This window comes from Temnothorax nylanderi, unplaced genomic scaffold (assembly GCF_030848795.1).
Source record: "Temnothorax nylanderi isolate EJ_2023f unplaced genomic scaffold, tnyl_v1.0 TNYL_tig0003_pilon, whole genome shotgun sequence".
NCBI classification, from domain to species: domain Eukaryota; kingdom Metazoa; phylum Arthropoda; class Insecta; order Hymenoptera; family Formicidae; genus Temnothorax; species Temnothorax nylanderi.
The window spans coordinates 3,341,181-3,367,289 of record NW_027249065.1 but is presented as its reverse complement, the minus strand read 5'-3'; the positions used below and the strand labels follow the sequence as shown (position 1 = coordinate 3,367,289).

At 36.8% G+C, this 26,109-nt stretch overlaps 7 protein-coding genes and 1 pseudogene across 8 annotated transcripts; all 8 read left to right on the top strand.

Annotated features, from left to right (window-relative positions):
* Nucleotides 1-242: 242 nt before the first annotated feature.
* On the top strand, nt 243-2,479 carry LOC139770289 (odorant receptor 82a-like). Its single transcript, XM_071702162.1, has 5 exons — nt 243-1,114; nt 1,401-1,500; nt 1,673-1,783; nt 2,035-2,190; nt 2,426-2,479. The coding sequence occupies exons 1-5, from the start codon at nt 315-317 to the stop codon at nt 2,477-2,479; spliced, it is 1,221 nt and encodes a 406-aa protein (XP_071558263.1). The 5' UTR covers nt 243-314.
* Nucleotides 2,480-4,261: 1,782 nt separating this feature from the next.
* Nucleotides 4,262-7,217, top strand: LOC139770104 (odorant receptor 10-like). Its single transcript, XM_071701817.1, has 4 exons — nt 4,262-5,067; nt 5,310-5,409; nt 5,479-5,589; nt 5,760-7,217. Exons 1-4 carry the CDS (start codon nt 4,262-4,264, stop codon nt 6,006-6,008), a joined length of 1,266 nt encoding a protein of 421 aa, XP_071557918.1. The 3' UTR covers nt 6,009-7,217.
* Nucleotides 7,218-7,499: 282 nt separating this feature from the next.
* LOC139770282 (odorant receptor 10-like) lies at nt 7,500-9,840 on the top strand. Its single transcript, XM_071702151.1, has 5 exons — nt 7,500-8,551; nt 8,809-8,908; nt 9,024-9,134; nt 9,337-9,492; nt 9,701-9,840. The coding sequence occupies exons 1-5, from the start codon at nt 7,722-7,724 to the stop codon at nt 9,755-9,757; spliced, it is 1,254 nt and encodes a 417-aa protein (XP_071558252.1). The 5' UTR covers nt 7,500-7,721; the 3' UTR covers nt 9,758-9,840.
* A 922-nt stretch (nt 9,841-10,762) lies between these two features.
* LOC139770279 (odorant receptor 13a-like) lies at nt 10,763-13,033 on the top strand. Of its 2 annotated transcripts, XM_071702135.1 has the most exons (5): nt 10,763-11,614; nt 11,927-12,026; nt 12,107-12,217; nt 12,648-12,803; nt 12,898-13,033. In XM_071702135.1, exons 1-5 carry the CDS (start codon nt 10,791-10,793, stop codon nt 12,949-12,951), a joined length of 1,245 nt encoding a protein of 414 aa, XP_071558236.1. In that variant the 5' UTR covers nt 10,763-10,790; the 3' UTR covers nt 12,952-13,033. The 2 variants fall into 2 exon arrangements, with proteins under 2 accessions (XP_071558236.1, XP_071558226.1); XM_071702125.1 differs by having other exon boundaries at nt 12,648-13,033.
* Nucleotides 13,034-13,198: 165 nt separating this feature from the next.
* On the top strand, nt 13,199-15,856 carry LOC139770270 (odorant receptor 10-like). Its single transcript, XM_071702116.1, has 5 exons — nt 13,199-14,375; nt 14,464-14,563; nt 15,091-15,201; nt 15,356-15,511; nt 15,689-15,856. Exons 1-5 carry the CDS (start codon nt 13,369-13,371, stop codon nt 15,740-15,742), a joined length of 1,428 nt encoding a protein of 475 aa, XP_071558217.1. The 5' UTR covers nt 13,199-13,368; the 3' UTR covers nt 15,743-15,856.
* A 113-nt stretch (nt 15,857-15,969) lies between these two features.
* LOC139772363 (odorant receptor 4-like) lies at nt 15,970-19,548 on the top strand. Its single transcript, XM_071706028.1, has 5 exons — nt 15,970-17,237; nt 17,328-17,427; nt 17,569-17,679; nt 18,138-18,293; nt 18,416-19,548. The coding sequence occupies exons 1-5, from the start codon at nt 16,225-16,227 to the stop codon at nt 18,467-18,469; spliced, it is 1,434 nt and encodes a 477-aa protein (XP_071562129.1). The 5' UTR covers nt 15,970-16,224; the 3' UTR covers nt 18,470-19,548.
* Nucleotides 19,296-21,056, top strand: LOC139770095 (uncharacterized; annotated as a pseudogene).
* An 861-nt stretch (nt 21,057-21,917) lies between these two features.
* Nucleotides 21,918-24,895, top strand: LOC139770089 (uncharacterized). The gene is made up of 5 exons (XM_071701793.1): nt 21,918-21,968; nt 22,107-22,502; nt 23,448-23,875; nt 24,468-24,567; nt 24,667-24,895. Exons 1-5 carry the CDS (start codon nt 21,918-21,920, stop codon nt 24,781-24,783), a joined length of 1,092 nt encoding a protein of 363 aa, XP_071557894.1. The 3' UTR covers nt 24,784-24,895.
* The last annotated feature ends 1,214 nt before the right edge of the window (nt 24,896-26,109 follow it).

Genomic DNA, 26,109 nt, shown 5'->3' with positions numbered 1-26,109 from the left:
ATTAATCAATACAAGGGACGTAGCTAATATACGTCGTCGAACAAAAGAAAATCTGCTAAATTAAAGCTCTTTTAGTATCACTTCCACGAATCTACGCTTACACTCCTCATGACACGCGATGTTCTCTTAGACATCTGACAATAGAAACTCTCGACGAACAACTATATCGATTGAAATTACGCCCCTCTCAAAGTAATTTTAAGGCCGTTCACCAAACTCTTCCTAAGGTCGGCGCAGGCGCTTCTTCATATTCAACTCCAGCACGATGAATTGCCTATCCATGGCAGTGCACCGTGCGCTTTCGTGCAGTGATCATGTCAAATTCCAAATGTGCGCCAGAAAGCGACATATCAAAGAAATATAACGATCACAGTTTACAATTGAGTCGGTGGTTTCTCGTGCCAATCGGTGCGTGGCCACAAATAAATGCGTCGAACTCAATATGGAAAATCCTTGTGTTACTGCAAATTCTTATTTGTTCGAGCATGGTAGCATCCGTAACGGTACCGTGTTTGTTACATGTGTTGTTTGATAAAGTTAACATCAAGGCAAGACTGAACGCCATTGGGCCACTGCTTCACAGGATTATGGGATCGGTAAATTACTGGGTGCTACTCAAGCGCAGCGGTGATATTCGCAAGTTAATACGACACATGGAGGCAGATTGGCGTCTCATACAAAGAATTGACGATCGCGAAGTGATGCTGCAACACGCCAAATACGGTCGTTCTGTCGCCTTGATCTGTGGACTGATCATGCAAGCTGGTGCCTTCTTATTCAGCTTAGCAAGGGCGATAAAAACTATACCTATCACTGTTGGCAATGAGACTTTTACGACGCATCCGATGACATGTCCGATTTACAGTAAAATCATCGACACGAGATTTAGTCCTGTAAATGAAATCGCATTGGTTCTGCAGTTCCTATCAACGTTCATAGTAAATTCTTCTACCGTCGGTGTTTGCAGTCTAGCCGCTATCTTCGCGATACATGCTTGTGGTCAGCTGAACGTGCTGTACACGTGGCTACATGAACTTGTTGAAAAGAAGAAAGAAAATGATACAGCCGAAGGAAAAGTGGCCGTTATCGTGGAGCATCATCTAAGAATATTAAGGTATTTTACACGCAGGCACATGTTTAAAAAAACACATTTTTCAGAATTTTATAAATTTAATAAACAAACTCTCTAAACTTACTTGGAATAATGTAAATTAATCATTAATTATAATCATTTAAAGATAGATATTTTCGTTAGAATTAAGATAAATTTATTTTCCTTTTCTAAATTATTAAAAGAGGATCTGTCATCATAGTGTTCACGAAGAGCATCAGTTCAATGTACGGATGACTCGTTTGTAAAAAGAACTCTATCGTGTTACACCTACATCTATACGTTTCAGTTTTATATCGCGCGTGGAAAGTATTATGCATCCAGTTTCTCTTACGGAATTGATGGGATGCACAGTAATTATGTGTTTACTTGGATATTACACCATTATGGTACGCTGAAAACGTAAGAAAATCTTATTAGAAAATCTCATTAGAAATTCTTATTAATCGCACCTAATTGTAATTAAATTTATGAGAAGCCAAATATCGCTATTTTATTACAAAACGCGCATTTAAAGTAATAGATTAAACGATAAAGATGAGCCTATATTTTAATTTTTAGGCTTGGGAAACGCTCGATACAGCAAAAATAATATCTTATGTTATTGTGTATTTATCGATGAGTTTCAATATTTTTATATTTTGCTACATTGGAGAGATTATTACAGAACAGGTAATACATCGAGAATTAAAATGCTGAGACCATGCAGGAAATGTCAGATCTTGACATTTTCTAATAATCCATTCAATACTTTTAAAAAAATAATGAAATATAATACTCGTATATATTAATAAAGAAAAATCTCAAAATATAATTCACTTTTAATAAAACTAAATATTTCCGTTTCGTTTAACATCTTTTGTTAAATTGTCAAATTATTTTTATTATTCAAGCAGAATTTAACTCTTATGTCAATTTGTTAGTGCAAATATGTCGGGCAAGTGGCATACATGACCGATTGGTATAATCTACATCACAAAACTGCACTTGGTCTGGTTTTGATTATTGCTCGATCGAATAACGTTATCAAGATGACTGCTGGAAAACTATTTCATTTGTCTATCGCAACTTTTGGTGATGTAAGTAATGCAGATATACCGTTTCTTTGTTTCCTTACAAAAATTTTAATAAATTTCTTATACCTTATTAATAATTTCCTTATACTTTATTAATTCCAAATTATAATCATCTAATAAGAATTGGATTGTTCAATTGGATTATCTATTACCTTTAAAACATTAATATATCTATAACTTTTATAGAATATAATATATATTTTTGCATTGTGTAGGAACAATCATGTTGTTGTTCCAGGTAATTAAAAGTTCCATGGTATATTTAAATCTTTTGCGAACAATGACTATGTGAAACGTATTTATGTGAAACATAAGTTAAGAAATATGCAAGATATATATTTTATATAAAATAGAATATATAGAACAGAATTAATATATCTTGAAAATAAGATTTAATAAATAAAATCAATGATTTTGTCAGACTCAAGATTATCAGTCATTTTCAAAGATGCACGCTGTACAATTTTTTGGGATTTTCCTGATACTTGTTACTATAATTTCTACATTTTATAAAATACTGATTTTCGTATTCATCGAAATTACATATTCACCCTTTTTAGCAGCATAAGAAGCACGCTCTGCATAAAATCGAATAAAATACAGTTACACCTGATAATTAAAGCGTATTCGGTATCGTTTATACGAATTCATTCGTATGGTCTTCGTGACACGCGATATTCTGTCTCATAACTGATACTATAAACTCGCGACAATACAATTGCTTGAACACGCAACCCTTTCAGAGCAATTGCAGGTTGCTCACCAAACTTTTTAGGAAAGTTGGCGCAGGTGCTATTTCACATTCAACTTCGGCACAATGAACTGGCCATTCGTGATAGCGCATTGCATGCCTTCCTAAAATAATTGTGCTGAACTATAGGTACACGTGTGGCAGGAAGCGTGGAACTGAAAAAGCGTGACGATTGCAATTTGCAATCGATGATTTCTCGAATTTCAACTTAAACATGTTACATATGAATTAAATTGACTACTTTTTCCTAAATTATTAAAACTGAATGTATATTGTGCTCTACGCGGAAAAGGAAGATATTCGTAAAATTAAACATTTGCTGACATATTTTACGAAGAGTCACGTCTAAAAGTGTGGTATAACTATATATCAGTGTTAACACATGAAAGTATTATGTAAAAAGTTTTGTCTTGCTAAATACATACTTAATTAGATATTACTTATAATATCTATATTAAAATATTGAAAATATATATAATATGTAAATATATTATTCGCAGTTTATTATAATTTTATTTTTATAATTTTCATTATATTCATTCACATTATAATTTTCTCAATTATAGAAAATTTTTTTAATATTAGAGAATTAAAATTTAAAAAGTTAATTCATTTATTTCTGAAGAAAGCTGTCAATAAATTTGTACTTTCCAGAAGTAGAGTGCATATGGTGAAATTTATTAAGTGATGTTAATAATTTTATGACTTTATACATATATATATATATATATATATATATATCCATAATTTAACTTAATATCCATTGTTAAATACAAATTTGTAAGCAATCATATTCTTTTCAAGCACTTTTCACTACACTATAACACAGTCGACTGCCTAATTTTGGAACAAGTTTCATTTGTGTATCGATTAAAAAAAGTTTCACCCTTTTCCTCTCGAACAAATCGATATAAACACAGGTATCATGTTGTTCAACTCCCCTTACTCTGAAGGGATAAGACAGATGAACAGAATGGAACTGATAGGGAACAAAATAGAGCTACCACAAGCGGTCGAGGGATAAGTTCTTATTATCCGTTCAAATAAAAATACAGAAACGAATGAGTTACAACAGAGTTACAGTAACAAAAAAAAGGTAGTCGAATTGCGTGACTGGAAATCTGTCGCTTTCGCCGTCTATCTTGCAATGAAAATTCACCACCACTTCAATTTGCTATCGATTACCTGAGAGATGTGTGTATAAAATGAAAGTATAGTCTCATAGCCAATACACCGCGCACGCGTTACTCTGTAACTGCTACCCCGCGTGCGTTTCGAGAAATCTGCGCGAGTCAATCGTGTCTCTGCGCTCGAGAAGTGAACATGACGAAGCTTCCACAGAACCCGCCGATCATCTTTAACTACGTAGAGAATAAGGAGTATAGCATCCAGCCGATTCGTTGGCTGCTGAAGCCGATAAGTGTTTGGCCGATGACGGACTCGTCGATCGCGGAGAGGATCTCGTTAGTAGCGTTGCTGATAGCATGCATTTTTTTAATCGTCAGCACTTTGGTGCCTTGCGCGTTGGCCATAATCTTAGACGAGAACAAAGATATGGAGATGAAGATACGTGATTTTGGACCGCTCAGCAACTGGGTGCTGGCGAGTCTCAAGTATATCTCGTTGCTGGCGCACGTTGACGACATATATCAATGTATCAAGCACATCGAGATGGATTGGCAAGCTGTGACGAAATTCGAGGAGCAGGAGATAATGCTGAAGAATGCCAGGATCGGTCGTTTCGTCGCGATATTCTCCGCGACATTCGTGCACAGCGGCGTATTCTCGTACAGTATTTTTCGAGGAATGACGCTAAGCGAAGCCGCCGTCGGGGGCGATAACGTGTCGGTGCGTCCGCTGCCTTTCGCGTTCTACGATAAGCTTCTGAACACCACGACAAGCCCAATGTACGAGATAGTGTTCATAATACAGTGTCTATCCACGTTCGTTGTGAATTCCATAACAGTAGGCGCATCCTGTCTCACCGCCGTGTTCGTTATGCATGCCTGCGGTCAGTTAAAAATCCTTATGTCCTTGCTGGATAATCTGATCGAAGAAAGAAACGAAAAGAGAGACTCCTCGCAGCTGAAGTTCGCCATCATCGTCGAACATCATTTAAAAATACTCAGGTAATCGAAGGGTAATTTAATAATAATTTTTTTGTATGTAATGACGGATATTTTTATCTTCGTTTTAATTACATGCTAAATGTTGTGTGAATAATATCTACATTGATCTATTATTAAATAAGTATGTTAAAATAAAACCTCGAATAAAACATGTTAATAACGGTAATACATAAAAATGTACCATTATTTTGATACGTTATACATATAATATATCATATATTCTTAAATATATGTATTTTTAGTTTCGTGTCTTACGTAGAGAAAATTATGAATATAGTTTGTCTCGTGGAAGTAGTAGGTTGCACGATGCACATGTGTCTCTTGGGCTATTATTGCATACTGGTATGCGTATTGTGTGAAACTTTGCCGCTCGTTACCTATTGCTCTAACAAATTAGAGAATCTCTTTTAGGATTGGAACCAAGACGAAAAAGAAGGTATGGTGGCATACGCTATAATATTGATCTCAGTTACTTTCAACATCTTTATATTTTGTTACTTTGGGGAGATCCTTTCAGAACAGGTAACGGCAACGCTTGTTAGACATATGAAAAATGATTTTATACCTATCGATAAGAATACCAATCGATAAAAAAACTTTACAATCTATTAATAGTTAATTTTACGTGTGAGTTTTATCGAAACGCGATATTGCCGCGAGCGTATTTTTTCGATTTAATCGTAATATAACAGAGCGGCCAAGTTGGTGAAACTGCCTACATGACAAATTGGTATCTGTTACCCGGAAATACCGCTCTCGGTTTCATTCTGATCATTTTAAGATCCAGCATTGTAGTCAAAATCACTGCTGGAAAGATGATTGAGCTTTCCTTTTCTACCTTCGGTAATGTGAGTATATACAAAAATAGTATTTTTAATTTGCAGACATGTACACTGAGAGAAAGGGGCGAAACTTCCGAAAACGTCCGTGCTCAGATTTAGGTCAAACTTTGTAAATAGGTTCCTTTTAGATAAAAAAGACATATACCAAAAGGATTTTTTGCCACTCCAAAGTTTAGCAATTTTTTTAACATTTTTGGTAAATCTGAAGAATAGTGGCCTCCTCACCGATTTCGTTGAACTTAGGCTTAATCGACGCGTTTTTGCACAAAACGACCGAATCTGGCAGAAAAAAGTGTCGCTCTGCCCCGCGAAGCGAGATATTAAACGTAAAAGTTGACGGGGCCGCTGTACCGAACACCCCGAGGAAACGTTGTAAACTACGATGCATAGTTTTCGAGATATCAATTTATATAATCTATCACATAGTATAATAATATACACAGAATTAGCAGAGAGAGAGAGAGAGAGAGAGAGAGAGAGAGAGAGAGAGAGAGAGAGAGAGAGAGAGAGAGAAACAGTACACACGTAAGCAGGGGAGGGGCTACCGCACTTCCCCCGAAAGCAGGGGGGGTGGGGGTGAACCTCGGTTCGCGTGAAAAGTGTATGCGTGAAGGCAGTAGGTTCCGCCCCCCTGCGGGGGGCTCCACTATTATTAAACTAGACACATAGTGTGCCTCCAAAGTCCATGCGTGAGCTTTCCACGCATGGAAAGTTGTAAACCCTGTGACACCTCGTTTCGCGTGGAAAATGTATGCGCGGAGGAAGCAAGTTAAAAATGTAAAAAAAGTTGCTAAACTTTGGAGTCGCAAAAAATCCTTTTGGTATATGTCTTTTTTATCTAAAAGAAACCTATTCACAAAGTTTCAACTAAATCGGAGCACGGACGTTTTCGGAAGTACAGCCGAGAAAGGTTTTGTTACTATATAAACAACCAACATTTTTTGCTGCAAGAGCTAATTAATTTTGCAATAATAGCAAAACCTTTTATTGTAATAGCAAAATTCAGCAAAATTTTTGTTGCAATAGCAAAGTTCAGCAAAACTTTGGTTTTGCTATTATTGCAAAATTAATTAGCTCTCGCAGCAAAAAATGGTTGGTTGTTCACATAGTAACAAAACCTTTCTCTCAGTGTAGTTTACAGAAAGAGTACTTTATAATATTATATAATTATTTTATATAGCTTGTAAAAATTATTATAAAGATTAGATGATTGTTTTAACGACTAACCAAACAATCACATTTTTTATACTGACAATATAATTAAAACTATTTCAGGTAATTAAATCCGCGTTAGCATATTTAAACATACTTCGTACCCTCATTATTATATAAATAATATTAATGTTATATATATAGATATATATAGATATATATAGATTATAAACAGTAAATATAGTATGCAATTGAATAATTAAATAATAATGATACTGTTGTGAGAATATTTTACACGTCATGTTTTTAAGTAAAATATAATTTCACTTTATTACTCCTTTAAATTTGCATATCCTGAGAGAAATATGATTGATCTTCTTAATAAAATTAATGTTTTGCTTACTCGCTGAGGTAAATCGCAGACGTGATCCACAATATAACTGCGCGTTCAGAACTGTAATATTCCGTACGTAAAACTTCAGACCTAACTATCGATTACAAGCTGCTTCTACCTGTTGCCGCGGCGGCTACACGACAATACATTATTAGGACCATTATATCATGTGCCGTTCAATGTCTGCGCACGCGCTGACCGTTACTACTGCGTGTGCGGCAGCGAAGGGACAGCCTCAGTAAGTTCGCTACCTTCGTCAGAAAACGATGGAGGATGATCTCACGGATAGTACTAGCGTCTCCGTATCCACGTACTTGGTTGAATACAAATACAACGAGTACAGTATCCAGATAATACGTTGGATTCTCAAGGCGATTAATGTATGGCCGCGTCCCACCGATATCTCAATCGTCGAAAAGATCCGCTCCGATTTCGCGATATTCGTGTGCTACTTCCTGATAATCAGCATCATGATACCAACTGGTCTGAGTATACTCATCGACTCGCAGCAGTCTAACGACGACAAGCTGTTGAGCGTTGGCCCATTCACCTTCTGGCTCATAGCGATGATGAATTATTCTTGCCTCTTGATGCACGTGGACGATATACACGACTGTGTGGAGCACGTGAAAGCGGACTGGCGAATTATCAGGAGATTCGAGGATCGGAGAGTGATGCTGAAGAGCGCCAAGATAGGTCGATTCATCGCCGGTTTCTGCGCCGTGTTCATGCACAGCGGTGTGTTCTCGTACAATATCGTCCAAGGGCTCTCCAAAGTTATCTTACACGTGGGGAATAGTACCGTCGCGGTCCGCGCGTTACCCTATCCCTTCTACATCAAGATTCTCAACGCGCACGTCAGTCCGACGTACGAGCTCGTGTTTTTTGTACAGTGCCTCTCGTCCTTCGTCGTCAACTGCGTTACAGTCGCCACATGCGGCCTGGCAGCGGTTTTGGTGATGCACGCGTGCGGCCAAATGAAAATCATGATATCCTGGCTCGAAAATTTCATGGACGACAAAAATGAGGAAAAAACTTCTATTTCTATGAGACAAAGGTTCGCAATCATAGTGAATCATCATTTGAGAATCCTGAGGTGAGCTATCATTTCTGACTTTTTGCTGTGTAGGTACTTGATATTTTCTAATTTGCATCACCAGATCCAATCCAATTTAATTAAATCGTAACGTAATTAACAGCTGATATCAGCATATTTTTCTAATGCAACTGTTATATGCTTAAGTCATAATTTAGGTTTCATTTTTAAATGTTACATAAACGTTATATGCTTAATCGAATAAAAATTGCTGCAAAATAATTACGATAGATCGTGATCATACGCTATATTTGCAGTTTTGTATCCCGTACAGAGAAAATTATGAATATAATATGTCTTGTGGAATTAATTGGATGTACGATGCATATATGTCTTTTAGGATATTATTGCATTATGGTATGGAAATTCTTCCATAGAATATATATGTATATAGTCACAGTTTATATATTTTCGTTTTACTATTCTACCACTTGAATGTACCTAAGATTTAATAAAATAAAGTCTCTTTTAGGATTTTCTTCACGACAATCATCAAAGTATTTTGTCGCATTCAATGGTATTATCTTCGATTACTTTTAATATATTTATATTCTGTTATATCGGAGAGATACTTTCTGATCAGGTAACATTTAAAATTGAAAATAACAATAAAAAGTTCTAATAAAAAGTTGTACGTTCTAATAAAAAAGAATCGATATAGAATCGGCGATAGAGTTTATAGTGTTTATACTTACAAGATCGAGATTTATTATTGAAATTTATTGAGATGCAATATCGCTGGTCTCTTTAATCGAATTATAACAGGTATACAAAACGGCCTTTAGGGCGAACAGATCGGTAAATCTGCCTATATGACAAACTGGTATCTCTTGCCTGGAAAAACCGCTCAGGGGCTCATTCTGATAATTCTAAGATCCAATGCTGGCATCAAGATAACTGCCGGAAAGATTGTTCAGCTCTCATTTTCCACTTTCGGTGATGTAAGTATGCAAAAATATATATTATTTATAATTTATGCATATAAAACAACATACAATTTATATTCATATAAAAAATGTTTGTCTGCATTGAAATTTTATCACATTTGTAATATTTCGTGCAATATATCTGTAAAAGTATTTTAAGATATAAATATTTTTTCAAATAATGGATTTTTGAACGAAGATGAGTAATTTCTAATTGCTTTAGGTAATTAAATCTGCCTTAGCGTATTTAAATATACTTCGGACTGTACTGCTTACGTAAATAATTGTACAACTTTGGTATGAAAAAAATAACATGCAAAATAAGCAGTTTATAATAAATATAGATACTTGATAAAAACTTTATGTAATGTTTTTTTATGTTAAATAAGTATTCATTATCCCGGCCGCAAATCATAAATTAACCAAAAATAATAATACTCTTGTTTACCAAATGTTTTTTCTTAATATCACAATGGGTGCTTTTCATTTAGCGACTCAAGTCGATACAAGTCATATTCTGTTTTTTTTTTAACATCTAGTGAACAACGAAGATAGAGTGACGCTTATATCGACTTGTGTCGTTAACTGGAAAGCACCCGACATATAGTGTGCACACGAACACAAGTCTTACTTACAGATTCAGGAAGCATCAGTAATACATATAAATATGCTTCGAGCAATTCTCTTTCATATATTTATATTTATCTATATAAAAATGTTAATTATACTAGAAATATTGAATTTATCAAAATAAACTAATTTATTCAACATTGTCATTATATTTTCTTATACGTTGCACTCTAATAACAGCTAATAACTTTAAAGGAATATTTTAATTAACCTTTTAGAAAGGAATTTATCTCTCACATGCATTTGTTCTTGCGCTACCCTTTTTAAAGACACACTCATTTCCATCAGAATAACCATATGTAGAGTGAGGTATACGTAAAAGGTCGTCTACTGGCTATGTCAGAAAATATGAAGCAGGAAACATGTATCCAGTATATTACGTATTCCCCCTTGATCGTGAACAATAGCGCATCAGAACCCTTTTTTCCCATCAAATTTACTTCCTTATCTGCATCCCCTCAAAAGGACTTGCACGCAGCACGCAATAAAGTTCCAGGAACCATAGTCTCACTAATAAATAATTAAATAGCAGGTAGAAAAGGAAGAAAGGAATCAATTGCGTTCACGCACGAACGTTTATATGGGCGGACAGAAGACGCACATGCGCATGCCGAACTGGCTGACCGTCAGCAGTTCGCTGACGCTCAGTCAGTTGCGTGCATCGTCGCGATTTAGTCCTTACTATGCTCGAGCATTCAAAGTTGAACTCTATCAAATCCATTAGTCTCGAACTAACGGACGGTTGGAACTACAGCATTCAGCTGAATCGGTGGTTCCTGAAACCGATCGGCGCGTGGCCGTTGACTCTCTGCGAGACCACGATGGAGAAGATCGCTTGCATGATCCTGACGGTGGTCAGTTGTTTCCTGATATGTTTTCTGCTTATCCCATGCACTCTTTGTACCATCCTAGTGGACACCGATCTCGATACTAAGATCAGAATGATCGGTCCGGTCAGTTTTATCCTGATGGCCGCGGTGAAGCAGTACATCCTCTTCACCCGCAGTGAGAACATCAGCGAATGCTTTCGGCATATCCGCACGGACTGGAGTCGCGTCGCGTTGGCTCGTGAAAAAGACCGAGAAATAATGGTGGACAATGCCAAGTTCGGCCGCTGGCTCTCCTCTATCAGCGCGATCTTCATGTACTCCGCCGGCATATTCTTCACCACGGTGATGCCGATCTGCGCGAGAAGAACGGAGATTATCGACAACGAGACGGTGAGGATGCTCTCCTTCCCGATCTACCGTGGCCTCTTCGATCCGCGAACCACGCCGGCCTTCGAAATAGCGCAGTTCATGCAAGCTCTAGCTGGTTACGTCATTTACACGATCACCATCGGCGTGTGCAGTGTGGCAGCGGTATTCGTCATGCACGCCTGCGGTCAGTTTCGGATACTCATGCTGAAGATGGATGATCTCGCGGATGGGAAAGAGAGGAAGAGCGCGAGCAGCACGCACGAGGGAAGGCTCGGCGACATTGTAAAACATCACATCAGGATACTTAGGTAACGTGCGCGTTGATTTCCATATTAAGCGCGGCTTATAAGCAAAGATTATATACCCACAAAAAAATATATCATTTGCAATTTGCGAAAATCTTTCTTACACAATATCAGAATCCTAAAGTAACTTTATGATAAACGATATAAGTCTTGTGTGTACAAATTTTTATAATTAAAGACAGACTTTGTAAGCCAGCAATCCTGATAATTACTATATCATAAATGTGTTCCAAGAGATTAATATATTATTATACATAAATCTGTAATATAAAAAGATTTTAATTTCCATTTTAATTTTAATCGCATAACTTGCAGTTTTATCACTCGCACCGAGGAGCTTTTAAACGAGATTTGCCTCGTGGATGTAGTCGGCTGTACGCTCAACATATGCTTTCTGGGATTCAATATGATGACGGTACGAAACATATTTTGCGAACGATATTTTAAATACGCTACAACATAATACAATTACGTTTCATGACGTTAGCCTTCTAGGAATGGGAACATCGTGAAACATTAGGAACGATGACGTTCAGTTCGTTGCTCATATCCTTCACGTTCAATATATTTATCCTTTGCTATATCGGCGAAATTCTTGCCGAACAGGTACCTAAACTGTAATTGCAACTTTTACATACTTAGGGTAAACTCGAGTAAGATGGCCATACAGAAAAGATGACCAACCCATGTTCATTAGATGTTTCATGACGAGTTAAATTGAAAGAACATGGGTTGGCCATTTTTCCTGTATGGCCATCTTACCCGAGTTTACCCTATTGCAAATATGATTTTATATTTGAGATAAAATGTTAGCGTAACAATAAGAAAGATTAATATAAATTTTATTTTTTCAACTTTATAGTTAATTTTTTCAAGCTAAAGAAGTTCGTTATTTTTCTGTTAAACTCGTTAAACTTGATTTTATACAAAAAAATTCAAACTTTTTCATTAAAGCTTCATAATATAAATAACTGCTGTTAAACGTTATTATAAGAATTGTTTTCTGTAAAGAACATCACCAAAATCTCTTTGACAGTGTATACAAATCGGCACAAAGTCTTATATGATAGACTGGTATCGTATACCGAATAAGGGTGCGCTCGGTTTGACATTAATAATGGCCATGTCTAATGCTACGATCAAACTTACAGCCGGAAAATTTATGGATTTATCTTTGGCCAGTTTTTGCAGCGTGAGTAAAAATATCGATAGAATTATTTTCGTTTATACAATTATTTTCAATGTCATTATTCATAAGAAATGGATGTGCAAGGGAAAAATTTCAGATCGTGAAAGCGGCCGTGGCTTACTTGAATTTACTTCGTACCTTTTACGTTTAATACGGTGATATCATCGTTACGGGATGTATTATAGTAACGTTAGCGTTAAAATATATTTAATAAAAATTAGATATAATATATATTCGCGCGCGTTAATAAATCGTGTTACATAAATTATCATTTACGTAAATGTAAGCTTGAAATAGAATAAAATTTATTACAGTATTAAAACTGCAAATTAACTAATTATATCTCAATAAAATATAAAGCTATGTTATATATACGCAAACTTGCGCGCAAAGTGCATACAGCTATATCCTTACGCATTTACTCTACTGACTGTAATTCTGACTTCCTTCCAACGTTGCGTTACGCACTATGGAAATGACGGGGATTGCGTATATCCGTCAGCAACTATGTTAGAACTCGTAAACTTTATATCGTTACGCACTTTCATGCGTAATCATCAGTCATGCAATGACATGGGAAAGGGAGACAGTCCCTCGTGCACGCACGTCTTCCCCTTGCCTTGTTACATATGACAGACATACGGGACGCACCTGCACGCGATCTCGGAATCGTTATTTCCCCGCGCTTGCGTCGCCACGCAGACATCGAGACGGTGCCGTATGCGTATTTCAGTCAGCGTTGCAGCCTGCGGACGACAGCATGCGCGATCGATCCCAACTTCCAGGCAGGATACACAATGTAGAATATGAACACGACATACGCTACGCCATGCAACTGTGTCGGTGGATCCTGAATCCAATCGGTATCTGGCACCTGATTTACGGTCGCTCGTCGCAAAGCGAGAAGCTCCTTTCATTAATGCTGATCCTCGCGTGCTTCTTCAGTCTGTGCTTCGTGCTTGTACCCGCCATTCCGTACATTTTGCTCCGCGAGAAGGACATCGACATCAAGGTCAAGCTCTTCGGACCGGTCGGCTTTTGTCTAACTTCCGCGGTCAAGTATTGCTTCCTGAGAGCGCGCGTCTTGGCGATCGGAAGATGCGTCGAACATGTCGAGAGTGATTGGCAGATCGTGCGACATCAGGACCACCGTAAAATGATGTTGAGAAACGCGCTGATAGGCCGCAGACTAACGACGCTGTGCGTGATTTTTCTTTACACCGGCGGCATGTCCTATCATACGATCATGCCATTGTCCAGTGCCATTGCCAACACGAAGACGAACGGTAGCTTCACGAGCAGACCATTAGTTTATCCGGGATATGATATATATTTCGACCCTCAGGCAAGTCCCGCTTATGAGATCGTCTTTTTCATGCACTGTCTGTCCGCTATGATACAGTATAGCGCTACGACGGCAGCGTGCAGTCTGGCTGCTACCTTTGCGACGCACGCATGCGGTCAAGTGCAGATATTGATGACACTTTTGGACGATCTAGTCGATGGAAAGAGGATTAAAGGCACGGTGGAGAAACGTCTGAGCTTGATAGCGAAGCATCACGTGCGTGTGCTGAGGTGAGACGAAAACGGGGAAAGTGCCGGGATAGTTTACACGAACGCGTTTCTATTTGACATTTGGGGTAGATACATGGCGCGTTTCTAGATTTACGGCCGACGTGGAGGAAATATTACGTGAAATATGCTTACTGGAATTGGTGGCCGCAACCTTGATTATATGTTTGCTCGAATACTATTGCCTAATGGTAAGGAGATTACGATGGCGGACATCACATCTTTCTGAATAATAAGTTCTGTCGTGCTCTTCGTAGTATAGCTGTTTCTGTAATATTATAATAATTGTAACGAAACAGAAAGAATCGTCTCCTTTCACTGATAAATTGTAAGGTAAATATACCAATGTCTGGACGTACGTACCTATGTCTGGACATTTTTATCATTTTAGTCCTTAAATAAGTTATAACGCGAATTAAAATAAAAAAATCAAAGATAAAAATATTTTTCTTGTATTATATTTTTATCTTTGATTTTAATTCGTGTTATACTTATTTAAAAACTAAAATGGTAAAGGTGTCTGGACATAGATCTTAAGTGTCCCGGCATTGGTACATTTACCTTAAACATCTAGGCTGCATTCCCTTTGGACGCTTTCGTGCTGAAAGCGTATTCTATTTTTATTCTATTATTATATGTTAAAGAAAGATAGAATGACGCTTTCAGTACGAAAGCGTCCAAAGGAAACGCAGCCCTAGTTATACGTTTGTCTTCTCAGGAATGGGAGAATAGCGACGCCGTGGCCATTTTCACGTATTTTATTTTATTGATATCTTTAACGTTCAACATTCTGATATTTTGTTATATCGGCCAACTCCTCGTGGAAGAGGTATTTTTTTATGGTATTGCTGATAAAAATTTTTTTATAGACGTATCTTCAGTCATTGAATTCTATAAAAGTCCGTAGTGTATCAATCCTATTTTGAATAAATAGTAATAAACATGATACAATTGTAATATTTAATTATTTCTATTTTTATTAGTTTGGCAAAATCGGCTCGGCTGCGTATGAGGTTAATTGGTATGATTTGTCCGGCCATCAGGCTGTTGATCTTGTTATGATTATCACAATGTCCCATTATCCACCTAAACTTACGGCTGGCAAGTTCTGCGATTTATCCCTTAATACTTTCAGCACCGTGAGTCTCAAAAATAACTATTGTTATTGCTTGTGTAAATTGTATACCTACATAACCCATTTATATATTTATTTCTTTATATTTATTTTATATTAATTTACTTGTTATTGTTACCTACTAATTATTATTAATTTAATATTATTAATTTCATGTTTCTAAAGTTTACATTGTTTTTAGGTACTTAAAACATCCGTAGTGTATTTAAATTTACTTCGGACAGTTACGCAATGAAATTTATACATTCCTTATTATTGTTCCTAGCAGCAAGTTTGTTACAGATACGGATATATTTTTTGCCAACAAATATTGTATAGAAATCGATAATAAATTAACATATATATCACATTCATTATCTCATTCACTCAGTTTTAAAACAGGTAAAATATTAAAAAGCGAAATTAAATTATAATAACTTATTATTATGATTTAATTGATCCTGAGGCCAAAAATGTATCGTGTTTAAAAATTAAAATTTAAAATTAAAATTTAATTAAATTTACTATATCGGGAAAAATTAGAAAACTGCAACTGTATTGTAAAACAATATATAAAATCCATACTTATATCATATGTGATGCTTAGACAATATTTAAGAAGTCATCCACAATACGTTATTTGAAAGATATCGAAGCTACGCACTGTGTATAGAACTATATATTAGAACTTGTCATAAACTTTCGACCCCTTCGCGCTTGCACATCATTGAACGTGCAATGACCGGGGGGAAAAGTCAATCCGTTCTCATACGCATGACTGAGCACCTCATCATACATGACAGACATGAAACGCACATGCACGCGATACTGGAATCATTATTTCCCCGCGCTTGCGTCGCGGAAACGGAAGGTCGCGCAACGTCCGCGTGTTTCAGGTTTCAGTCGTCGTTACACAACGCGGGCGACAGCATGCACGATCGATCATCCCGACTTACAGGAAAAATGCTCGAGATGTACAATGTACACCATGAGCACGACATACGCTACACCATGCAGCTGTGCCGCTGGGTTCTGAAGCCGATCGGCATGTGGCACCCGATCTACGGCCATCCGTCGCGGAACGAGAAGCTCGTCTCGATAGCGTTGATCGTCACGTGCTTCTCCGCTCTGTGTTTCGTCCTGATACCCGCCGGACTGTACACTCTGTTTCGCGAGAAGAATATCAACATCAAAGTCAAGCTCTTCGGTCCGATTGGCTTCTGCCTGACTAGCACGATCAAGTATTGTTACCTCGGTGCGCGCGCTGCCGCATTCGGAAGATGCATTCAACACGTCGAGGACGACTGGCGAGTCATGCAATATCAAGATCATCGCGGAATAATGCTGAAGAACGCGCTGATGGGACGCAGGATCACCACGCTGTGCGCGCTTTTCCTGTACATCGGCGGACTGTCCTACCACACAATCATGCCGTTATCTTCCAGACGGGAGATCAACGAAAATTACACGATCAGATTACACACTTATCCCGGTTACGATCTGTTTTTCGATCCCCAAGTCAGTCCCGCTTACGAGATCGTGTTCTGCGTCCACTGCCTGTTCGCGCTGGTCACGTATAACATCACGACGGCAGCGTGTAGCTTGGCGGCGATTTTTGTGACGCACGCGTGCGGACAAGTACAAATACTAATGACGTTGTTGGACGACTTGATCGAAGGAAAATGGAGCAAGGGCACCACCGTGAAGGACCGGCTAAGCATGATAGCAAAGCATCATGTGCGAGTACTGAGGTAAGTAGAAAGTGTGATGAGAGTGTCCAAGTAGATACACACGACGCGTAATTTTCTAGATTTTCGGATAGATACGTGACACGCTTCTAGATTTTCGACCAACGTGGAGGAAGTGCTACGCGAAATATGTTTAATGGAAATAGTGGCATCCACTTTAATCATATGTTTGCTCGAGCATTATTGCCTAACGGTAAAGAGAAAGATACTGTAATATAACGTCACGATAATTGTGACGGTCTTTTTTAAAAGCAGTGTACAGACTTAGTTTGCCAGGTTTTGTCGAAATTTTACGATAGTACATTTTACCTTCAATTTTACCTAATCTTCCTAGGAGTGGGAAAACAGTGACGCCGTGGCGATCTTGACATATTTCATCTTGTTGATATCCTTCACGTTCAACATTCTGATATTTTGTTATATCGGTGAACTCCTCGTGGAACAGGTAATTTTCATAATGTTTTTAGGATATAAGAAAGTTTTTCACGGGCTTATTTTTAACTATATCACGTTAATTAGTTTAATTCTGCAATACAAAAAATTATAACAGAAAAGAGAGAAAATATAATTATTAATATCTTTTTGTTAAAGTATTTTTGTTTAAAATGTACTTTATTTGAGCTGTGTTCCCATATTCACTGCCAGTACTGAAAATCTGTAGTTTATGTCACGCATACTATAAATTTTCAGTACTGACAGTAAATATGGGAACACAGTCTTTAGTTATTAAGATCTTGTGCAAAATCTCTCAGCGGCATTGGTTGTCCACGCATGATTAACTACAAACATGGTACGGCCTTAAAATCTATAATCTATGTACAGTGAATTTTAAGTAATAGTTTTGTACAACGTTGCATTACAAATAATATGAATACATTTATACTAATGTTTTACTTTCATCAGTATAGCAAAATTGGTTCCGCTGTCTACAAAATCAATTGGTACAGTTTATCTGGGAATAAAGCTCTTAGTCTCGTGCTAATCATCGCGATGTCTCATTATCCGCCTAAACTCACAGCTGGCAAAATTTTCGATTTATCCATTAATACATTCGGTGCAGTGAGTTTCTCACGCAATTATTGTTATTACTCAAGTAATTTGCTGAACTTGATTAATAACTTTGTCTTTGTATATTTTTTCTTTCTTAGTTTTTGTAATTCTAAGACTATTATCGTTTTCAGGTACTCAAAACATCGGTAGTGTATTTAAATTTACTTCGTACGGTTACGGAATAGAATTTACGTTACATGTAGATAGCCCTTATTACTTAAAATTTGACAGATAGATATATTTTTATTATAATAGATATATTGTATAGAAAAAATATTAATAAAATAACTATTGTCGATCAAAATATCTTTCATACTATGTGTACATAGCATTCTGCTGATCGCGTATTTATGCATGCTCAAATAGCTGCAGCAACAAAATCCGGAATAGAGCAACAAATTAGCAACAAAAAAATACTAAATTTCTATACATGTTTTATTCGTTTGTGCTAAAGTGGCTATGTCAGCTTGATAAACGTTGCTCAAATATATTTCATAGAAAAAAAACAGATGTTACTATGATATTTATTTCAATTTTTACTTACTAAATCATATTTTACAAATTAATCAAAAAATATTTCCAAATTTAAGGCAGTGTAGTCACTTTTATGTAATAATCTTGTAGGCTGATAACATGTAACTGAAGCTATACATCTCTCTCTTCGGCATAAAATCGATTTTTCAAGTCTGTGCTATCCTCTCCTCCCTTTATACTTTTCTCCTTCCTTTGTTCTCCCTAATATATCGCTGAAAGTACTGATTGTGGTCATGCGCAAATTTTCTACGGTTTTACAATCGATGGTATTAGTCAGTCGCTCGCGCACCTTCGACATCCTTCGCAAATATTATACAAAATTGGATATACAGTGCAGCAAAGTCGGGCATATTTCGTTTAAAATTGAATGGTATAATTTACCGGGAAAAGTCGCTCTTGACCTGATGTTGATAATCAATATGTCTCGACATTCGGTGCAAATTACCGCTGGAAGATTGATAAGTTTCTCTTTCGCTAATGTTGGAAATGTATATAAGTATAATTCAAAATGTAAGTCTTATTTCGAAATAGAAATACATTAAATGTAAAAGAATGAAAATGATTAAATTTAAACAAAGTTTGTAGCAAGTAGAATTTAGTACGATAATAGTTCATGCACTGCACTTTGTAGATTCTGAAAACATCGGTCGCATATTTAAACTTGCTCCGAACTGCCGTTTGACAGAACGTAAAATAACATGCAATCATTCAGATTCTCTCTGGCGCAAAAAGCATTATTAAATAATTTTTAAGATAAAAATGTATGCATGTGTTAAATAAACTATTTAATGCACAAATTACATCTATAAAAAATTCATGTTAGTTTTAAAATTAAGAAATAAGACTGATTAAATAAGACGTTTTACCTGCATGTTTCTAAAAGATAAGAACAGATAATATACATATTTATGAATACACTTTCTAACAAAACAATATTTCTAAAAGTATACCTGTTATTAAGACACAATATTCAACTTTTCTGCCTCCATAAATCACTCCATTTTAAATCATATCATATTATTTAATTTAAAAAGAAAGCTTAATTGCTCAGTGAAAAAAATACACAGAAATAGCACAAGCAGTTTTACATGTTGCAGAAAAACCCTTTGTGTAGGTAGTAATACAACCCTCTCCTCTGTGACAGCAATGTTCCCCTCGATAAAATTGTTTTTTCGTGCGCGTGCATGCTATCTTTTTTTTCTTTCCCATCCAAACTTTGTCGAAAGCATCTGCGATTGTCATGCGCAATTTTTTACTATCACGCTATCGACAAAGTCTTTGTCGATAGCGTGATGGTAAACCAGTCGTTCTCGTACCAGTCGTTCGCGTACCCTCGAAACGGTAGTATGGCCAAGCTTAATCTCTTGGTCGAATGTGAATTGCAAGAGGGACATAATTAATGTGTTAGTGTGGAGCTAGTGGCTACTACGAGTGCTCGGAATTTGGCCACTGGTATATATTCAGACTTTCAGACACCCCTCGACGATCGAGAAGATTCTGGCGACGATATCATTCGTGTTATACTAATCTGGGCTCAATTTCTTTCTGATTAGTTCTCGAAACATACTACCACGAGTGATAGGATCAAACTGTTAGCTCCGCTAAACAATAAACTATGTCTATGACGATGCTAAAATATTTTTTCCTAGTGATTCATCATAAGAGCATTCGGCAATGTATTCGCGTGCTAAGTGTCGATTGGCGTGTGGTCCAGCAAGAGGATCATCGAAAAATCGTGATTAAGAATACGGCCAAAAGCCATGTGTTATCCAAATTTTGTGTAATGCTCATGTATATATATATTAGTGCGGAGGCTTGACTTTTTTGGCATACTGTGATGTCGTTTCTGTCGCACGCCGCAATCGATGAACAGAATATCACTGTTAGACCAATACCTTACCCCGGCTTCGATACCATTTTTTACTTCCATTATATGCCGACTTATGTGTTGATTTTTTTGTGCGCAATGGTTATCTGCTACCGTCTTATCCAACGTCGCGGTGGCGGCGATGTGTTGCTTGGCAGCTATGTTCGTAGCTCACGCTTGCGGTCAAATTGAAGTTGTGATGGCATAGAAAGCCTTGTAAAAAGTGCACAAAGCAGTCGCATGAATTCCAAGCTACGTGTGGCAGTTATTATATCATGAAACACCACGTGCAGTCATTGAGGTGAGTGTTGCATCATTGCAGAAAAAATTGTCTGTATTCTATAATTGTTTGAATTAAAATTTTATATGAATAGCAAATAAATAAGATATATGCAAAAGATATATACAAAAGAAGAAAAGTGGAAAATTTTTTAATTTTTATAAATATATAAAGATTTACTTTATAAATAAAAATTAATATAAATTTAGCTTCTATTAACTGTTCTCAATGTTACCTCGTTTCGCTTCTTTTGTAAAAAAAAGTTTAAACACATTTTTGTATTATATGTTCACTGTTAAATATGGATATTTAACATTTTTATACGTTCTTTTATATGCAATTCTTATTTCTTTAAAAAAGAAAATTTTGTAATGTGAACACATGCGTTTTTAATTTAATGAGAAAATTATTAGCAAAATAAATAATTTAATATTTTGTTATCGTCACAGGAATGGAATAACAACGATAGCATAGCTCTTTTGTCATATTTCTTTCTATGGTTATCGAATGTCTTCAACGTTTTCACGCTTTGCTACATCAATAAACATTTAACAAATTAAATGTTGAAACATTTGACTAGTGCTACTCCATTTACATTTACTTATATCGTTTTTCTAAATACACACTTCAATTTCAAAACTGTCATCAAGACAAACATGATAGAAAACAATATGATTTTTAATATACACACTTGTATCTCCAATGCACTTATATTTTATATTAGCAATAAATCTTCATTTTGCATTTTATTTCAATCTCGCATTTTCAAAAAAAAATTAATAAAACTACGACAAGAGTTTATCTTGAAATCATCACTTTTTCGCAAATTATTTGGTCTGTTTCTTTTAGCTGCACTGACTGAACTGGTGCACACAAAATATACTTGTCTCACTCTAACTTATTGCACCAGTTCAGCCTAGTTCAACCAGTACAGCTAAAAGAAACAGACAGAATGTGTTTTTACGGCAATGCTAGAGTTCCGAACAAAAACGCTTCACACAATGTTAATCACACACAGTTAGACGGTGGACTGTGCGCAAACAGAAGGATGTCTGCAATTTGAACGCAAGCGTATATTCGACGACCTTGCAATCAATACCGCGCGTCTACCCGCGCAGTCTACCCGCGCAGTCTACGATAGACCATCTACCTCGTGCAGTCTTTAACAGCCGCCGTGACCACGAACATGCCAAGTGCACGCGACGAGCAGAATCTCAGCTATCAGGAAGACATTCGATATGTCTTTAAGCTGAATAACTGGATTCTGGGTTCAATCGGCATCTGGCCAATCTCGGTTCGGGGTATCGGACGGCACGTGTCAAAAATCGCGATCGCGCTCGGTAATCTCGCGTTAAGTTTCGCGATGGTGCCTTGCGCCTTACACATGGTGTACGATGAGAAGGACATCATCATGAGACTGAAGCTGTGCGGTCTGCTGGCCTTCTGCCTCACCGCGATGATGAAGTATTGTATTCTCGCGATACGTCGCCCTAAGATACTGCGCTGTATCGAATACGTAAAGAATGATTGGTGGCAGGTCGGTGTTGTCAATAATTAATAAATTAATATAATGTATTATGCTAATTTGCAGAATTCACCACGAAGTACCGAGAATGGTTTGATTTTGGGATCTCGTATAAATTAGTGTGACGTCGGGGGATTTTTAAATAATTTATTTTCAATCTTTTAAATCTATGATTTTTACTGTCGTTTTAAAAAATGTATCTTGCAGAATTATAACGTAATATTTAAAATAATATTCGGCACAGTGTGGATTAATTAAATTTTTCTTTTCTATAACTTCAATTTATAAAGGCAAAAGAGCAATAGTTAGATAATTAACACTGCGCGGACACCGTGATTTTGGAGCACTCACCCGGGTGCGTACCCTGGGACTTTTAAGTCCAAAGAGTTTTTGAAAGCGTTTCTGTGTACAAAAAAATCTATAAAAATTTATGTATCATCTTTAAGGTTTCAAAAAGTGATTTCTATACTTACATATGCCGGAACTGTTGCACTTTTGTTCCCCCATTCCCATGGAAATCATAAATAAAAAATCGACTGTGCCTTAAGGGGATCCTGCAGCCGTATGATTTATCGACATTATCGTTTTTCGATGAATCTTTTAATTGGCTTTATAGAATTGCAAAAATCTTTTACAGAATTAAAGTCCACACAAAAATCTAGGGTAACAAACGCGATTTTACATCAAAAACACCAAAAAATTAAAAATATTACTTATTTGGGCACATACGCAGCTGTCACCTGACGACAATATTTGCTTAAAACAAAAATTCTGCAGTTTATACATATATAATGTTTATCATCTGCCCTTGGGAAAACATGTAGGAATAATATCGTGCAAGTAGAAGTAAGATTCAATGCATACAAAAAAAGATCCATCGAAAAATTATTTTAGTAATGCAAATACGGATGCAGAATGACAAGAAGAGCAGCAACAGTAGTTGCCGGATCTTGCGAGAGATGGCGAGCAATCGATCGGGAACTAATGCTGAAATACGCTACCATCGGGCGCAATCTAACGATAATTGGCGCATCTTTTATGTACACCGCCGGCATCATTTATTACATGATTCTGATTCCGTTTTTTTCCGAGAACAAAATCAACAATCAAACCGTCAGACCACTTGTATATCCGACTTACAGTGAATTTCGCCAATCTCAGATTAGCCCAATATACGAAATTGTATATGTGGCTCACTGCATGTGCGGATACACCATACACTCGATAACAGCCGGTGCGTGCGGATTGGCCGCTCTGTTCGCAACTCATGCGTGTGGCCAGATCCAAGTGATCGTATCGCGATTGGAAGATCTCTTAAACGGCAAAAGCCCGAACATTCATCAACGAATCGCTGTCATCGTGAAGGATCATGTCCGCGTAGTAAGGTAATACCTCAGAGCAGCAGATCATTAAAAATTCATGACAATTCAATGATATAAAAAAATGTTAAACTGTAGTTAAAATTTTTTAATAATTTGCAGTCTAAATTGTAACTGATAAAAAGGTTTTGAAAATATCTAATAACAAATTATTTTTCGTATAACACTGTCTCTCGTATAACACTGCTTATAATTCGATTAATATAATTAATTTAGTTCAGAAATGATGTTACGTATTTATTTCATCACGTCCAATTTGATAACAAAAGAATTAATGTAATTGCAAAATGTTGCATAATTTTGTTCATATAACTCTGTTTCTATACTTTCATCTCGTTATACATATAAAGAATGAGATAGAGAATGCAACAGGTGGTCTCAACGAATATGCAATACATTTCAGTAAAACGGTGCTATTATATGTCAAACAATGGCTATAAGCATACCTTATTGTAGATATACCGATAAGTGTACGCTATAGATATAATATGCTGCGTACTTATACTACACAACAGCAAATACGCAGTTATAGTTAGAGTAAAAATGTACGGGACAATGCATAAAGTTTTCTCGTACAAGTTAGGGTGATTTATTGCAGGTTTTCAGCCGTGGTGGAGGAAATTTTACAAGAAGTATGTTTAGTGGAGTTCACTAGTTCTGTATGCACGATATGTCTACTCGAATATTACTGTATAGTGGTGCGCTAATATATACCGTATACTTAAAAAAAAAAGAAAAAAACATAACCAGTAGCGCGAAAAACCCTAAAATTATATTTGCTACTTAAAATTTAATAGGATTGGCAAGAGGACAATAGGCTTAGCTTGGCAACATATTTTTTACTCTTCATTTCATTCTGCTTCAATATATACATATTATGTTATATTGGCGAGCTTCTCATGGAAAAGGTATAGGCCCCCCTCCGTTCTCTATCTTACCATCTTCTATTCTACCTTCTATTTTAAAGTAAAATTATTCTATTGAAAAAACCAATCTCCAGAATTATTTAATAATCTTGTATGACAAATTTAGTGTAGGAAAACGGGCAGATATGATGCAGCGTTTGTATAAATGTATATATCTCTTTTAATAAATCTTCGTTTTACAAGAAGTAATCAGGGCGCGTACAACCACAGAAAGTGAGATAGGTAGAAGCGATTCTCTGATAGGGCGATAAACTATGTAACTATAGATGGCACAGGAGTGCCGCCTTTATATCATTTCCAACACTCCCCCGTAAAAAGGCAATCCCTGTGACAATACAAAAGAAAAAGAATAATAAAGGAGAGAAATTAATTCCTTAAACCAATGTCTTTGATACATTTTTCGTGCTTGGACATTGAGAGTCCTTTAGTTAGCACATCAGCAGGCATGTCCTCGGTTGGAAGATACCCAATTTTGACCTTGCCATCTTCAACTGCTTCCCGTACGAAATGGTGTCGCAAGTCTATATGCTTGGTGCGTTCATGGATAACTGGATTTTTCGCTATTAGTCCAGCACTTTGGTTGTCACAGAAAAGCATCGTAGTGTCCAGCTTTCCCACGACTTCAGATAAAAATCTTCGTGTGTAGATGATCTCCTTGGCCGCTTCGGACAGTGCCATATACTCTGCCTCGGCACTCGACATGGCCACTGTTTTCTGCTTCCTCGATGACCAACTGATAGCACCGCCAGCCAGTTTGAACACGTAGCCGGTGTAAGATCTTCGATCGTCTATGCTCGCACCCCAATTAGCATCTGAAAAACCGACTAATTCGTTACCAGTTTTAGTGAAGGTGATTCCCAAATTCTCTGTTTTCTTCAAATAGCGTAGCACACGCTTTGCAGCCTTCCAATGATCTTGACCAGGATTTTCACTGAACTGGCTGAGTATACTTATTGCGTGCGCTATGTCCGGGCGCGTACTTGTAGCTAAATACATCAAAGAGCCGATGACATTTCTGTAAGGAATTTGGCTCATTTGTTTCTTGTCCTCTTCGGTGGTCGGGCTCATCTTCTTCGAAAGTTTCACAGCAGGATTCATTGGCGTAGCCACTGGTTTGCAATCTTCCATGTTGAAACGTTTCAGTACATCTTGGATGTACTTTCTCTGCGTCATGCGAATTTCGCGTTTCTTCTTATCTTGAGAGAATTCTATTCCAAGGCAATAGTGAAGTTGCCCTAGATCCTTCATTTTAAAGGATTTTTCGAGAATTTCCTTCAGTTCAAAGATGTTCTTGTCATTCGAGGCGAAAATGAC

Bases quoted from the DNA above. Each gene is read 5' to 3' on its own strand.
- LOC139772363 (XM_071706028.1), top strand. From the start codon at position 16,225: ATGACCGGGGGGAAAAGTCAATCCGTTCTCATACGCATGACTGAGCAC. The intron at 17,238-17,327 runs GTAAGTAGAAAG...ACACGCTTCTAG, and splicing joins CATCATGTGCGAGTACTGAG to ATTTTCGACCAACGTGGAGG. The intron at 17,680-18,137 runs GTAATTTTCATA...TACTTTCATCAG, and splicing joins GTGAACTCCTCGTGGAACAG to TATAGCAAAATTGGTTCCGC.
- LOC139770089 (XM_071701793.1), top strand. From the start codon at position 21,918: ATGTGTTTTTACGGCAATGCTAGAGTTCCGAACAAAAACGCTTCACAC. The intron at 21,969-22,106 runs GTTAATCACACA...AGTCTACGATAG, and splicing joins ACAAAAACGCTTCACACAAT to ACCATCTACCTCGTGCAGTC. The intron at 22,503-23,447 runs GTCGGTGTTGTC...GGATCTTGCGAG, and splicing joins TAAAGAATGATTGGTGGCAG to AGATGGCGAGCAATCGATCG.
- LOC139770270 (XM_071702116.1), top strand. From the start codon at position 13,369: ATGACATGGGAAAGGGAGACAGTCCCTCGTGCACGCACGTCTTCCCCT. The intron at 14,564-15,090 runs GTAAGGAGATTA...TTGTCTTCTCAG, and splicing joins TCGAATACTATTGCCTAATG to GAATGGGAGAATAGCGACGC. The intron at 15,512-15,688 runs GTGAGTCTCAAA...CATTGTTTTTAG, and splicing joins CCCTTAATACTTTCAGCACC to GTACTTAAAACATCCGTAGT.
- LOC139770289 (XM_071702162.1), top strand. From the start codon at position 315: ATGTCAAATTCCAAATGTGCGCCAGAAAGCGACATATCAAAGAAATAT. The intron at 1,501-1,672 runs GTACGCTGAAAA...TTTAATTTTTAG, and splicing joins TTGGATATTACACCATTATG to GCTTGGGAAACGCTCGATAC. The intron at 2,191-2,425 runs GTAAGTAATGCA...TTGTTGTTCCAG, and splicing joins CTATCGCAACTTTTGGTGAT to GTAATTAAAAGTTCCATGGT.
- LOC139770104 (XM_071701817.1), top strand. From the start codon at position 4,262: ATGACGAAGCTTCCACAGAACCCGCCGATCATCTTTAACTACGTAGAG. The intron at 5,410-5,478 runs GTATGCGTATTG...AATCTCTTTTAG, and splicing joins TGGGCTATTATTGCATACTG to GATTGGAACCAAGACGAAAA. The intron at 5,590-5,759 runs GTAACGGCAACG...GTAATATAACAG, and splicing joins GGGAGATCCTTTCAGAACAG to AGCGGCCAAGTTGGTGAAAC.
- LOC139770279 (XM_071702125.1), top strand. From the start codon at position 10,791: ATGCTCGAGCATTCAAAGTTGAACTCTATCAAATCCATTAGTCTCGAA. The intron at 12,027-12,106 runs GTACGAAACATA...TTAGCCTTCTAG, and splicing joins TGGGATTCAATATGATGACG to GAATGGGAACATCGTGAAAC. The intron at 12,218-12,647 runs GTACCTAAACTG...TCTCTTTGACAG, and splicing joins GCGAAATTCTTGCCGAACAG to TGTATACAAATCGGCACAAA.
- LOC139770282 (XM_071702151.1), top strand. From the start codon at position 7,722: ATGGAGGATGATCTCACGGATAGTACTAGCGTCTCCGTATCCACGTAC. The intron at 8,552-8,808 runs GTGAGCTATCAT...CTATATTTGCAG, and splicing joins CATCATTTGAGAATCCTGAG to TTTTGTATCCCGTACAGAGA. The intron at 8,909-9,023 runs GTATGGAAATTC...AGTCTCTTTTAG, and splicing joins TAGGATATTATTGCATTATG to GATTTTCTTCACGACAATCA.